Below are 15877 nucleotides of genomic sequence, written 5' to 3'. Positions count from 1 at the left end.
TAGCAGCACTAAATGAGGGTGACTCTTGAGAATGACTGTTTAAATTGAACCATGACAGAGGAGCCCAGAATCCTTACCAGGTTTATTGTCATAATAAGGATTGTGAGCAACCAGAGATGACCTAACAGTTGAATGTAGCCTTATATTGAAGAGCCTGTTGGTATTATGATATAAATGTATGCTGAACTGTTCACAGCTCTGAATGAGGAGGAATCTGGAACTATTGAAACAAGATAGAGAAGGATGGATGGATGGGGAGTGGAACGAGGTACCCTTGCAGACACAGAGGAGGGAGAGAAAGTGACAGAACTTAGGCAGAGAGAAAGAGAAGCATCCAGGTATATCAGACTAGAACACCGGCCTCCATTTTAACAGAAATGACAGGTCAATGTTTAGAGAGTTTGAAGCTGTGATTTTTACATGGTTTAAACTGTCCTATTTTATAAACATTAGATGTTGGACTCAGTATCATTTCCGCATAAATGAGAACTATGACTTTGTAAGATTCAACTCCATATTAGGAAGGTGTTCGTCATGCCAGGAGCTGGCAAGGTAAAAATCTGTTGTTCTGCCCCTGAGCAAGGCAGTTAACCCACTATTCACCGGGCGCCGAAGACGTGGATGTCAACTAAGGCAGCCCCCCGCACCTCTCTCATTCAGGGTGGTTGGGTTAAATGTGGAAGGCACATTTCAGTTGAATGCATTTAGTTGTACAACTGACTAGGTATCCCCCTTTCCCTTTCCTTTCCAATATGTTTCACATTCTGCATCAGTGAACAGAATAGAGTCTGTAGTTCTGTCAACGTCCACCAGAGGAGGACATAGGACCACCAATAATGACTGAGGAAAGATCTACATGTACTTTATAACAGGAATAGCTGTCTGTAGACCACTGGTTTCAGTCCCACCCAAAGACCAGCTGATGGTTTCATATCTACTATTTCTAGTTATCAGAGTCATTCACCAGGGACGTGTTCTAGTTCTGATACTGAGTTACAGGAAGTGATGTGTTGTTCCCTTTCTCCCCCAGGACACACCTGCTTCCCCTCCCCTCCTCCTCCCATCCCCCTCTCCTTATTTATAGCTTCATGTAAATGAAGGGGTTATTTTATCTCCTCTCAGAACTGTGTGTGGGGGAGAAGGGGGGGGGGGGGTGAAACTGAAGTGCATCCCAAATGGCACTCTATTCCCTTTATAGTGCACCACTTTGATCAGGGCACTATAAAGTACGCTCTCCCCAAAATTCACAAGAGCGTGACTCCACCTATACCAGGCAGGCCCATTGTCAGTGGTAACGAATCTCTGACAGAGAATATCTCCACCATTTTGTGAAACCCTGGGTGATCTCTCTCCCCACGTATACCAGAGAATCTATTGATTTTATTAATATTTTGAAATCTGTGGACCCTATTCCTGAAAAATGATATTCTGTGTACTTTTGATGTAACCAGTCTATATACTAACATCCCCCATCAGGGCGACCTAGAGGCCCTCATGTTCTACCTCAATGAACGTCCCCCTAATGCTCAACCCAGCACCAACTGTATTGTGGACTTGGCTGAACTGCTAATAACCTCCAACTATTCTCTCTTCAGAGGAGACTTTTTCCTTCAGACCAAACGGACAGCGATGGGCAGCACTATGGCTTTTAATTATGTTAACCTATATCTAGGAATGTTTGAAAAACATGTGGTGCTGAATCAAGACCTTAACCCCTTTCTTGAAAATATTCTCTTAATTTTGAGATATTTGGATGACATTTTCCTGATCTATACAGGGACCCAAGAAGAACTCTTGGAATTCCATGCTTATCTAAACTCCATGAATGAACACATTTGTTTGACCTTTAACTATAACCTATCACAAATCAGTTTTCCTGATGTGATGGTTATTAAGGATAAAACCTCCCTCTCTACAGATCTCTATAGGAAACCTACAGACAGGAACACCCTCCTTAGAGGTGACAGCTTTCATCCACATCCACTTATTAAACGTCTCCCTATAAACCAATTCAGTAGTATCAGCAGAATGTGCAGCTCTAATGCCTCTTACAAGAAACAGACCACGGACCTCACACAAAGGTTTAAGGAAAGGGGGTACAAAGACAATTGGGTAAAACATGCCAATGATCATTTTGAAGGACTAACACAGTTGGAAGCCTTTAACCAAAAGTTAAAGAAAAAGCAGAAAACACCCCATCATGCTTCACCCAACACTCACCATTAGGGAAGGCATTAAGGACATTATCAGGAGGCACTGGTACATTATTGATATTGACCCACAATTGAAAGTCATTTTTAAATATCCCCCACATTTGGTCTTTAAAAGACCGCCTAACGTGAGCGACATTGTGGTCAAATCTGATTATCCACCAGAGAAAAGGGAAACTTTCTTGGACAAGGTTACGGAGGGTAATTACAAATGTTGTCAATGTGCTCAATGCAGCTTCACCTATAAATGCAACTCATTTACCTACCGCCGCACAGGACAGAGATTTAAGATCAAAGGCCTGATTACCTGCATGTCCACCAATGTTATTTACACGTTGACATGTCCTTGTGGTCTGTCTTACATAGGGAAAACCCATAGAAGCCTTAAGACACGGATCAGTGAGCACCGCAGCAATATACAGACAGGTGAGACAAAAATCAGGTTGCTGCTCATTTTGTACAAGCTGGACATCCTATTAGTTCTCTGAGATACATTGGAATAGAAATGGTCAAGATGTCACACAGGGGAGACATTGAGAGGAAACTTCTTCAAAGGGAATCTTTCTGGATCCACAGGCTCAACACACCGTCTCCTCTTGGCCTTAATGAGGAGTTTGACTTGAAACCATTTTTATAGTTTCAAAATGTCAAAATGATGTTATTTTATCCAAACAATATTCAAATATTTTCTGTCTTTGTATACATATACTACTGTAAATATTGATCACATTCCTTGTGTATGATCATCTATTTTGATACATTGAATGTTTAATATTGTGAACCTATGTTATGTTTTCTGTACCTCCTGTTTCAGGAAGTGATGTCACTGAGTACTGCCCCTATGTGTAGGACCTTCCACCAACACCTGGGATTTTGTTGCCTGATGAAGACCTAAGAGTTGAAACGTTGTTATAAATAAAATCACCTGGGAGCATGAGCAGTGGTGTGCTGCATTTTCCTTTCTGTTTTCAATTAATATAAACATCATGGATTATATAATGGAGGAGGGTAGAGGATATGTAGTGATTAATATAAACATAATGGATTATATAATGGAGGAGGGTAGAGGATATGTAGTGATTAATATAATCATCATGGATTATATAATGGAGGAGGGTAGAGGATATGTAGTGATTAATATAAACATCATGGATTATATAATGGAGGAGGGTAGAGGATATGTAGTGATTAATATAAACATCATGGATTATATAATGGAGGAGGGTAGAGGATATGTGGTGATTAATATAAACATCATGGATTATATAATGGAGGAGGGTAGAGGATATGTAGTGATTAATATAAACATCATGGATTATATTATGGAGGAGGGTAGAGGATATGTGGTGATTAATATAAACATCATGGATTATATAATGGAGGAGGGTAGAGGATATGTAGTGATTAATATAAACATCATGGATTATATTATGGAGGAGGGTAGAGGATATGTAGTGATTAATATAAACATCATGGATTATATAATGGAGGAGGGTAGAGGATATGTGGTGATTAATATAAACATCATGGATTATATCATGGAGGAGGGTAGAGGATATGTAGTGATTAATATAAACATCATGGGTTGTATAATGGAGCTGTGTGTCACGTCCTGACCAGCAGAGGGAGTAATTGTATTAGTTTTGGTCAGGGCGTGGCAGAGGGTTTGTGTTTTTGTATGTATTTCTACGTTCTGTCTAGTTTAGTTTTTCTATGTTTAGGTTTGGGTGTTGGACTCTCAATTGGAGGCAGGTGTTTCTAGTTGCCTCTGATTGAGAGTCCTATAATTAGGTGTTTGGTTTGGGTTTTGTGGGTAGTTGTATTTTGCACTGCTAGTATTCATTTAGCCTGTGAAACTGTCCTTTGTCGTGCTAACTATTTTGTTGTTTTTTCGTGGTCTCTTTATTTAATAAATATAAAGATGAGCATCGACATTCCCGCTGCGTATTGGTCCTCCCTTCAACAAGACGACAACTGTGACACTGTGATGAGGGTAGGGGTAGAGGATGGTACAGAGTCAAAAGCAGAACAAATATTTTTGAGTTAGTTTATCATACCTGCCCTTTACTTAAAATGTTGGGACACATTTAAAGTGAAGTGTAGGTCAGTGTGTTTAGATTAAAGATCAATCATTATAATAGCATTATTATAACTGTGGAAGTCTGTTAACCCCCAGACATGTCAATCAACTATGAGAGCAGCTAGTGATTGTAGAGGCCCCGCCCTCTGGTCCTACATGGCTTGGTGATAGGTTAACTGTAGAGGCCCCTCCCTCTAGGCCCCCCTGTCTCCTTATAGGTGAGTTCTGCAGCCTCTCCTCTCCTCACACTCAAACCCTGCTCATCTCTCAGCTGGACAGTAAGGGCCGTTCACATCACACACTGACAACATGCTGGGGACACTCTGCACTCTCATCACTGCTCTAACATGTAAGGAATTTACTGTTTGTTCATTCTGAATCGAAAGAATTCAAAATAAGTTTTACATTCATGTATGATGAACTGTCTAATTTAATTCCCACAGATGTCAGTTACCAGAAAGCAGTGATACAGACACCTTCAGTACTGACTGTCAGCACAAAGGGGACTGCCACTTTTCACTGTGACATTACCAAAGATGAAAGAAAAGTTGTAAACTGGTATAAACAGGTTCCAGGAGGAGCTCCTCAGTATGTGTTAAGGTTTTACCATAGTTGGAGTAGCTCTACCTCTTCTTCTTCTGACAAATATGGATCTGGTTTCTCCTCTGATCATTTCACATCTAAAGCCACGTCTGATAAGGATTATCAGTTTATAATCAGTAATGTGGAGGAGACAGGGACAGCTCTGTTAAAGAGAACGTATCACAGTGATATACACCATGACAAAAACCTCCTCACCAAATACACTCACTTCTGCTTTCAGATGTTGTGAATATAGACACTAACTGAATGTCAAGTCATCCTGAACCAGTGTGTCTGCAGTATGAGAACAGGCCATGCTTGTGTTTTACACAAAACCCTTCACACATTTAGTAGAATGTTGTCATTAACAATTACACCTAGTTGTCACAAACCATGAATGATAAAGTGATATTCCAGATGGTTCAGTCCTAACAGAAGACTCCATGTATCAGATAACCTCCATGATAGTCAGTCCCCTGGTTTACAGTAGAGACATATTACATCAACAGTCATTTAGTGATATACTGTTAGTTCAGAACCCCACCATCCAGATAATATTATTAGAATGTTATTATTATATATATTATGACATGCTGATTTTAAGGAAACTTAATAACATAACTCACATGAAACTAATACTGATATTTCAGTGTAACCAAAATGATCCCATATGGTTTTTGTTAGTCCAATATAAAATACATATTTTTTTGCAAGTATAATAGTTACAGTCATTTACATTAATCAGAAGTCCATGTTCTCAGAAGGTGATAGGCTGAGATGTAGTGGCCCCTCCCTCTGGTCCTCCCTGTCTGTTTCCTTATAGGAGGGTCCTGCAGCCTCTCCTCTCCTCACACTCCAACCCTGCTCATCTCTCAGCTGGACAGTAAGGGCCGTTCACACCACACACTGACAACATGCTGGGGACACTCTGTACTCTCATCACTGCTCTAACATGTAAGGAGTCTGAATTCCTGGAGGTTTTACTTCCTGTTTTATTAATAGTGAGTCTGTATGTTTCTCTTTACTACAAGTCATCTTCTTATTTCCCAGGTGTCAGTGGTGTGACTGTGGTGACACAGAAGCCTCCTGTTGTGACAGTGAGGAAAGGAGAGACAGCCACTATGGACTGTAACCTGGGGACTGTTAATAATATTGCTCGTTGGTATAAACAGGTTCCAGGAGGAGTCCCTCAGTACATGTTAAGGTGGTACCACACTGGTTGGAGATCTGTAGAATATGGTTCTGGTTTCTCCTCTCCTAAATTCACATCTAATCATCAGTCTAAATCAGATTATCGTTTGATTATTAATACTGTGGAGGAGACAGACTCAGCAGTGTATTACTGTCAGACACATGATGGCAATGAGCACGTATCACAGTGATATACACCATGACAAAAACCTCCTCACCAAATACACTCACTTCTGCTTTATGTGTGGCAGAGGGGTGAACTCTAAGAAACAGTAGTTGAAGTTGATCAGTGATTATAACAATATACAGTCAGGTCCACAAATATTTGGACATTGACTAAGTTATTATCATTTTGGCTCTGTACGCCACCACAATGAATTTGGAAGGAAACAAGTGCAGACTTTCAGCTTTAATTTGAGGGTATGCATACACAAAATTGGGTGAACTGTATAGAATTACAGCACTTTTTACATATTTTAGGGGCTCAAAAGTAATTGGACAAACTAACATAATCATAAATTAAATTGTGAGTTTTAATACTTGGTTGCAAATCAAGTCACTGACTGCCTAAAGTCTGGAACCCATAGACATCAGATGCTAGGTTTCTTCCCTGGTGATGCTCTGCCAGGCCTTTACAGCAGCTGTCTTCAGTTTCTGCTTGTTCTTGGGGCGTTTTGCCTTCAGCGAGTGAAATGCATGCTCAATTGGATTCAGGTCAGGTGATTGACTTGGCCATTGCATAACATTATTCTTCTTTGCCTTATGCTTCGGGTCATTGTCCATCTGCACTGTGAAGCGCCGTCCAATGAGTTTTGAAGCATTTGGCTGTATCTGTGCAGATAATATAGCCCTAAATAAACACTGCAGTATTCATCCTGCTGCTTGTCAGCAGTCACATCATCAATAATTACAAGGGAACCAGTTCCATTAGCAGCCATACATGCCCACACCATAACACTACCTCCACCATGATTCACAGATGATGTGGTATGCCTCAGATCATGAGCAGTTCCTTCCCTTCTCCGTATTCTACTCGTCATTCTGGTACAAGTTGATCTTTGTTTCATCTGTCCATAGGATGTTGTTCCAGAACTTTACACGCTTTTTTAGATGTTGTTTGGAAAACTCTAATCTGGTCTTCCTGTTTTTGAGGCTTACCAATGGTTTACATCTTGTGGTAAACCGTCTGTATTTACTCTGGTAAAGTCTTCTCTTGAATGTTGACTTTGACACAGATACGCCTACCTCCTGGAGGGTGTTCTTCATCTGGCCAACTGTTGTGAAGTGTTTTTTCTTCACCAGGGAAAGAATTCTTCTGTCATCCACCACAGTTGTTTTCCGTGATCTTCCGGGCCTTTTGGTGTTCCTGAGCTCACCAGTGTGTTCTTTCTTTTTAAGAATGTACCAAATAGTTGATTTGGCAACACCTAATGTTTTGGCTATCTCTCTGATGGGTTTGTTTGGATTTCTCAGCCTAATGATGGCTTGCTTCACTGGCAGTGACAACTCTTTGGACTTCATATTGAGGGTTATCAGCAACAGATTCCAAATGCCACACTTGAAATCAACTCTAGACCTTTTATCTGCTTACTTGTAAATGAACTTATTAGAGAATAACACAATCATGGCCATGGAACAGCTGAGCAGCCAATTGTCCAATTACTTTTGGTCCCTTAAAAAGGGTGGGACCACATATACAAAGTGCTGTATTTCCTACACTGTTCACCCGATTTGGATGTAAATACCCTCTGCACTTTCAGCTCATATTCATTATTTAACTTCAACTCCAATATGCTGACAGCTAAAATAAAAATAACTTGGTCAATGTCCAAATATTTATGGACCTGACAGGTAACATGTCACAATGGGAGACCTGGGAATGGAACTACCATCCATCCCTACATGTCAACAAGATTATAAGATGACTGTGAAAAGACATTGGACCTTTCTTGATGTAATCATCATCATCAAGTCAAGACTGCATCATATGGATAGTGCTTTAACTCATGGTGTCACACCCTGATCTGTTTCACCTGTCTTGTGCTTGTCTCCACCCCCCTCCAGGGGTCTCCCATTTGTTCTCATTATCTCCTGTGTATTTATACCGGTGGTTTCTGATTGTCTGTTGCCAGTTTGTCTTGTCTCGTCAAACCTACCAGCGTGGTTTTCTCCCTTTTTTCATGTTGTTCTAGTCCCTGTTTTCCAGTCCTCCCGGTTCCTACTTTTTCTGCCTGCCCTGAGCCCGCCTGCCCTACCATTCTGCCTACCTTACCATTCTGCCTGCCCTGATCTCGAGCCTGCCTGCCGTCCTGTATCCATCAGACTCTGACCTTGTTTACGAACTTCTGCCTGTCCTTGACCTGCCTCTTGCCTGCCCCTTGTCTATTAATAAACATCAGAGACTCAAACCATCTGGCTCCTGTATCTGCATTTGTGTCTTTTCCTGTGTTGTTATACATGGATTAAAAAAGGACCAGACACCAACAGCAGAATATGATGCTATACTATATACTGTTACTTCATAGAGAGAAACTCTAGAAAAGCCTGAGATGTTTGTAGAGAGAGTGAAGCTCTGTCTGAATGGGATGTTTCAGTTCCTGTCCTCTCAGTAGAGAGAGTGAAGCTCTGTCTGAATGGGATGGTTCAGTTCCTGTCCTCTCAGTAGAGAGAGTGAAGCTCTGTCTGAATGGGATGTTTCAGTTCCTGTCCTCTCAGTAGAGAGAGTGAAGCTCTGTCTGAATGGGATGTTTCAGTTCCTGTCCTCTCAGTAGAGAGAGTGAAGCTCTGTCTGAATGGGATGTTTCAGTTCCTGTCCTCTCAGTAGAGGGTGAAGCTCTGTCTGAATAGGATGGTTCAGTTCCTGTCCTCTCAGTAGGGAGAGTGAAGCTCTGTCTGAATGGGTTGTTTCAGTTCCTGTCCTCTCAGTAGAGAGAGTGAGGAGGTTTTTGTACTGCTGTGTATACAAACTGAATCACTGTGGTATTCGGACAAGGAACCAAGCTCATTGTTACTGGTGAGTTCCCTTCTAATGTTTTAAACTACAGAATATGTTTTGTTTCTACTATAGTGTTGGTCAGATATTGTTTCATTTCATAACATTTAATTTATATTTGCTGATTTAATATTTTGCACCTTCTTTAATCCTGTCTGTTTGTAAATTATTTAAAAAACTTTAAAGCCCAGAAACAGTTTGATGACAGTGATAATGCCTCTGGTTGGTCTGCTATGTTCATGATTTATCATTCATATCTTGTGTTTCTGTTGTCTATATAACTCAATGTAAAGGAGATATTTCATTTCAAAGGGTTTTATCCAGCTCAAATTGTCAGTATATACATAAAAAAAAATCACATTTATTTTAACAATGTGCAGATTTCGTTCCGCTTTTAGTATTTTAGTCTTCCAGGACTGTGATGTAATATTGTAAATAATGTTTCCAGACATGTCTCTGTCTCTCTGCTCCATGGAAAATAACATTTTAACACTGTATGATTACTTCTATCAATGTCATTGTGAACATAATGAACAGCAGTTCTCTATTTATTGCTACATCAGTTTCCTCTTAATGCAGGTGTATTGGTAATGATATCAACCTGTACTGAAATCTAAACTGTTATCAATTGTGTTTTCTTCTCATCTCGTCCAATGACTATGTTCTAATCTAGATGGAGATATTGCTACACCTGCTGTGACCCTGTTCCCTCCATCCACTGAAGACCTGAAGTCCAGCAGAGCAACACTGGTGTGTCTGGCTAGTAACCTGTCTCAGAGGTCCAAGGGGTTAGCAGATGTCAGCTGGATGTCTAACGGTGAATCAGTGACAGAAGATGTTTCTACCAGCCCTGCTGAGCAGCAACCAGACAAAACCTTCAAGATCAGCAGCTATCTGACCATTCAGACTGCAGAGTGGGACAAGGACGTGGTGTTCACATGTAAAGTGTCGTTGGGGTCAACATTCTCTGAGAAAGAGATCAGAAAGACTAGTTGTAGTCTGTAAAACAAAAGTTTCAGACAATCAATACAACTGGTAGTTTGTTAGAGCTTCAGAATGAGTTCAGCTGTTATTTCATTAGAACTGTTAAGTGATGTTTTGATCTTTGCTTTTCTGTTAAATATAGAGGGAGTTAAAATCCTAACAACATGGATGATGTTGGGCTGAAGTCTGAATGCAGCAGTGAATAGTATGACAATAACCAATGTAATGTCAAATAGTTGTTGAGGGTTGTTTCTCATGACAAGTTACTATTGATGCATTCACTGTACCAGCATCATGTTCTCTAAAATATAACATCTGAAATACTGTCATGATGAGTAGACCTCTCTACTATTGTGAAATGAGTTGAATTACTAATGATTAATAGAGGAATAGTTAGAGCTTTGCTGTATTGTGGATATTCAATAAAGAGCATTCTAAAGAACAAGTGTTTGTATTAGAGCATGTTGATGAGCATCAGTGTTAGCAGCACTAAATGAGGGTGAATCTGGAGAATGACTGTTTAAATTGAACCAGGACAGAGGAGCCCAGAATCCTTACCTGGTTTACTATCTTAACAAGGATTGTGACCAACCAGAGATGACCTAACAGTTGACCGTAGCCTTACATTGAAGAGCCTGTGGTTAATATGATGGAAATGTAGGCATACATTTTCACAGCACTGAATGAGGTGGAATCTGGAAACTATTGAACCAAGATAGAGGAGGGTGGAGGGATGTGGAGTGGAACCAGGGACCCTTGGAGACACAGAGGAGGAAGAGAAAGTGACAGAACTTAGGCTGAGAGAAAGAGAAGCATCCAGGTGTTGTCACGGATCCCTCTGGAACTGTTGATTACGCACACCTGGTGCCCATTTCCCAATGATTAGTAATTGTATAAGTGTGCCCTTTGGTTCACCATTGGGCTGTCAATTATTGTTACAATGTCCGTTGGTCGTGTGAGTACCTGTGCTGTGTTGTTTTGGTACATAGCACGCTGTAATTTGGATAGGAATTAAAAAAAACTATTACGCATTCCTGCGTCTGTCTCCCAATCCGTTTATACCAACGTGACAGGTATATGAGACTAGAACACCGGCCTCCATTTTAACAGGAATGACAGGTTAATGTTTAGAGAGTTTGAAGCTGCCATGAATACATGGTTTAAACTGTTCTCTAGTATTAACATTAGATGTTGGACTCAGTATCATTTCAGCATTAATAACAACTGTATAGGTCTGGTCTTCACTTAGTCTCCCATTGACATCAATCCATGACTAAGTAAACACTCAATGAGGTCCTTTATCTACTTCCCCAGAGTCAGATGAAGATCGCACAATGACTGGAAGTCTATGGGAAACGCTAGTTAACATTGACTGACTAAACTAACTCTAACTTCCTTCAAACTGGACACAGAGACATACAAATGGTATGAACAAGTCCATCTGACTCTGGGGAAGTATATAAAGGGCCTCATTGCCATAATTCTGAAGTATCCCCTTAAGTGGAAGTTAGGATTGGTCCAACATATAGAGAGAATCATGTCATGCTGTTTCACATTCTGCATCAGTGATCAGAACAGAGGCTGCAATTCTGTCAACGTCCACCAGAGGAGGACATTGTCACGTCCTGGCCAGTATAAGGATTAATTGTTTTTGTAGTTTGGTCAGGACGTGGCAGAGGGTATTTGGTTTATGTGGTTCGGTGTGGTGGTTTTTCTAAAAAGGGCATTTGATTTATGTATTCCGGGGTTTTTGGGCACTGTTCCTTGTTTATGTAATTCTATGTTTAGTCTAGGTAATCCATTTCGAATGTTGAGTTAATTGGGGTGGACTTCCAATTGAAGGCAGCTGTGTGGTGTTGACTTTGATTGGAAGTCCTATATTAGTTGGGTGTGTTTGTCTGTGTATTTGTGGGAGATTGTTTCTTGTCTAGCATGTATGAGCCTGAGAAGACTGTCGGTACATCGTGAGTTCGTTTTGTTGTTTTTGTGTTCATTTTGATTTAATAAATGTTCAAAATGAACAAACACAGTCCTGCTGCATTTTGGTCCTCCTTCACCGACGATAACCGTGACAGAATCTCCCACCAAAAATGGACCAAGCAGCAGAGGAAGGAGCAAGGGGAATTCGTTGAGGACCGGGAACGCTACCGAGGAACGCGACTGGCGTTTAAACTGGAGAGGCAGCCCCAATAATTTTTTTTGGGGGGGCACACGGACAGATCGGCGGAGCCGAGGATGGAACCAGAGCTAGTGAGGGGAAAAGTGGAGGAAAGAGAAACAGAGACTATAAGGGAGTTGATGGGAAAATTGGAGGAGAAAAGGATGAGAGAGCTACTGTGTTGGTGTTTTAGGCACGACATTCGCCCTACAGAGCGTGTCCTAATGTTATCACCTGGAGTAGCGTTTATTAATAGTCCTGAGGTGCGTGCTAGCTGTCTGGTGAAGATAATACCAGCACCACGCACCAGGCATCCAGTTCGTCAGCCCAGTCCAACTCGTCCTATTCCCGCTCCCCGCACTAGCCTGGAGGTGTGTGTTTCCAAGCCGATACCTCCAGTACCAGCGCCACGCATCGGGCTTTTAGTGCGTCAGCCCAGTCTGACTCGTCCTGTTCCCGCTCCCCGCACTAGCTCTGAGGTGTGTGTTCCCAGGCTGATACGTCCAGTACCAGCACCACGCACCAGGCTTCAAGTGCGTCATCCCAGTCCTACATCACCAGAACTGCCCGTCAGTCAAGAGTCGCCAGAACTGCCCGTCAGTCAAGAGTCGCCAGAGCCGCCCGTCAGTCAAGAGTCGCCAGAGCCGCCCGTCAGTGAGGAGTCGCCAGAGCCGCCCGTCAGTGAGGAGTCGCCTGAGCCGCCCGTCAGTGAGGAGTCGCCAGAGCCGCCCGTCAGTGGGGAGTCGCCAGAGCCACCCATTAGTCAGGAGTTGCCAGAGCCACCCACTAGTCAGGAGTCGCCAGAGCCACCCACTAGTCAGGAGCTGCCAGAGTGGCCAGACTGCCCGGAGCTGCCAGAGTGGCCAGACTGCCCGGAGCTGCCAGACTGCCCAGAGCTGCCAGACTGCCCCAGCGGCCAGGATCAGCCAGAGCGGCCAGACTGCCCGGAGCTGCCAGAGCTGCCAGACTTCCCGGAGCTGCCAGAGCTGCCAGACTGCCCAGAGCTGCCAGACTGCCCCAGCGGCCAGGATCAGCCAGAGTGGCCAGACTGCCCAGAGCTGCCAGACTGCCCCAGCGGCCAGGATCAGCCAGAGCTGCCAGACTGCCCTGAGCTGCCAGAGATGCCAGACTGCCCAGAGTGGCCAGACTGCCCGGGGATGCCAGAGTGGCCAGACTGCCCGGGGATGCCAGAGCGGCCAGACTGCCCGGGGATGCCAGAGTGGCCAGACTGCCCGGAGATGCCAGAGTGGCCAGACTGCCCGGCGATGCCAGACAGCCCGGCGATGCCAGACTGCCCGGCGATGCCAGACTGCCCGGCGATGCCAGACTGCCCGGCGATGCCAGAGGGGCCCGACTGTCTTCCGGGTCTGCCAGAGTGGCCCGACTGTCTTCCTGGTCTGCCAGAGTGGCCCGACTGCCCTCCTGGTCTGCCAGAGTGGCCCGACTGCCCCCCGGGCCTGCCAGAGTGGCCAGACTGCCCCCCGGGCCTGCCAGAGTGGCCAGACTGCCCCCCGGGTCTGCCAGAGTGGCCAGACTGCCCCCCGGGCCTGCCAGAGTGGCCAGACTGCCCCCCGGGCCTGCCAGAGTGGCCCGTCTACCCGGAGCTGCCGGGGTGGGTCGTCTGCCCGGAACTGCCTGAACCAGAGCCACCTCCAGATATAGGTGGGTTGGGGAGGGGGGGTGTAGCACAGTGCCGTCGTTGACGGCAGCCACCCTCCCTTCCCTCCTTTTAGTTAGGGGGATTTTTTTGTTGTTGTTTCGGGTTTTTGTTATTTTTGAGGTGCTTCCGGGGTTAGCACCTTTGGGGGGGGGGGGTACTGTCACGTCCTGGCCAGTATAAGGGTTAATTATTATTGTAGTTTGGTCAGGACGTGGCAGAGGGTATTTGTTTTATGTGGCTCAGGGTGGTGTTTTTCTAAAAAGGGCATTTGATTTAGTATTCCGGGGTTTTTGGGCACTGTTCCTTGTCTACGTATTTCTATGTTGATCTAGTTGGTTGTATGTCTATGTTTGGTTAATTGGGATGGACTTCCAATTGAAGGCAGCTGTGTGGTGTTGCCTTTGATTGGAAGTCCTATATTAGTTGGGTGTGTTTGTCTGTGTATTTGTGGGCGATTGTTTCTTGTCTAGCATGTACGAGCCTGAGAAGACTGTCGGTATATCTTGAGTTTGTTTTGTTGTTTTGTGTTCATTTTGATTTAATAAATGTTCAAAATGAACAAACACAGTCCTGCTGCATTTTGGTCCTCCTTCACCGACGATAACCGTAACACAGTTCTCCCATCCTCTATTTGTCTTAGCTCTTCTTGTTGCTTTGGATCCTGTTTTGGTTCAGAGTATCTCAGTGCAGGTGTGGTAGATATCCTGAGGAGAGGAATATGTGCTGATCTTCCAGATTTTTAAATGTTTATGCTGTTCTGGGACTGCTGGCCAACTCAACACCTTCCTCCTCATGGCCAGTCACCTAGAGTCATGAAATACCTAGATTATACTCTTTCTGGAACAGATTGTCCCTCCAATTGACCATAAATGATTTGAGGTGAACATGAGTTACAGTGACCAGATTCAGTCTGCTCTAATAAGATAATTATTCTACTGGAATTATGGGCTCAACTCGCCAGTGAATAACAGAGTTTCCACTGAGACCACCACAGTCACACACTTTTCAACCCATAGAACGAAGGGGTCCAAACAGCAATCAAGAGTGGTCGAAATGGCTAACTTTGGTGTGTGTTGTTATGCAGTGTGTGCGCTTGACCTCATCTTCACTAGATGCTGTTCTTATACTAATCTCACTGCAACTCCCCTCCAAGTCTCCGATCACTACCTTGTATCCTTTTCCCTCTCGCTCTCCTCCAACACTACTCACTCTGCCCCTACTCAGATGGTATTGCGCCGTCGCAACCTTCGCTCTCTCTCTCCTGCTACTGTCTCCTCTTCCATCCTATCATCTCTTCCCTCTGCTCAATCCTTCTCCAACCAATCTCCTGATTCTGCCTCCTCAACCCTCCTCTCCTCCCTTTCTGCATCCTTTGACTCTCTATGTCCCCTATCCTCCCGGCCGGCTCGGTCCTCCCCTCCTGCTCCGTGGCTTGACGACTCATTGCGAGCTCACAGAACAGGGCTCCGGGCAGCCGAGCGGAAATGGAGGAAAACTACCCTCCCTGCGGACCTGGCATCTTTTCACTCCCTCCTCTCTACATTTTCCTCCTCTGTTTCTGCTGCTAAAGCCACTTTCTACCACTCTAACTTCCAAGCATCTGCCTCTAACCCTAGGAAGCTCTTTGCCACCTTCTTCTCCCTCCTGAATCCTCCTCCCCCTCCACCCCCCTCCTCCCTCTCTGCGGATGACTTCGTCAACCATTTTGAAAAGAAGGTCGACGACATCCGATCCTCGTTTGTTAAGTCAAACGACACCGCTGGTCCTGCTCACATTGCCCTACCCTATGCTTTGACCTCTTTCTCCCCTCTCTCTCCAGATGAAATCTTGCGTCTTGTGACGGCCGGCCGCCCAACAACCTGCCCGTTTGACCCTATACCCTCCTCTCTTCTCCAGACCATTTCCAGAGAACTTCTCCCTTACCTCACCTCGCTCATCAACTCATCCTTGACCGCTGGCTACGTCCCTTCCGTCTTCAAGAGAGCGAGAGGTAAACCCCTTCTCAAAAAACCTACACTCG

General features: G+C 44.0%; 1 protein-coding gene across 1 annotated transcript in view; it reads left to right on the top strand.

The window, feature by feature from the left end:
• Positions 1-5676: 5676 nt before the first annotated feature.
• LOC106606374 (immunoglobulin lambda-1 light chain) overlaps positions 5677-15877 on the top strand; it is a 113106-nt gene continuing 102905 nt past the window's right edge. The window contains exons 1-2 of the mRNA XM_082976083.1: positions 5677-5826; positions 5923-6246. Coding sequence (XP_082832209.1) covers positions 5787-5826; positions 5923-6246 — 364 coding nt within the window. The 5' untranslated portion in view covers positions 5677-5786. The remainder of the gene's footprint in view (positions 5827-5922; positions 6247-15877) is intronic.

The sequence above is a fragment of the Salmo salar genome, chromosome 06 (assembly GCF_965601325.2).
Source record: "Salmo salar chromosome 06, fSalSal1, whole genome shotgun sequence".
Lineage (NCBI taxonomy): Eukaryota > Metazoa > Chordata > Actinopteri > Salmoniformes > Salmonidae > Salmo > Salmo salar.
Note: the sequence above shows the minus strand (reverse complement) of the source record. Positions and strands in the feature narration are given on the sequence as shown.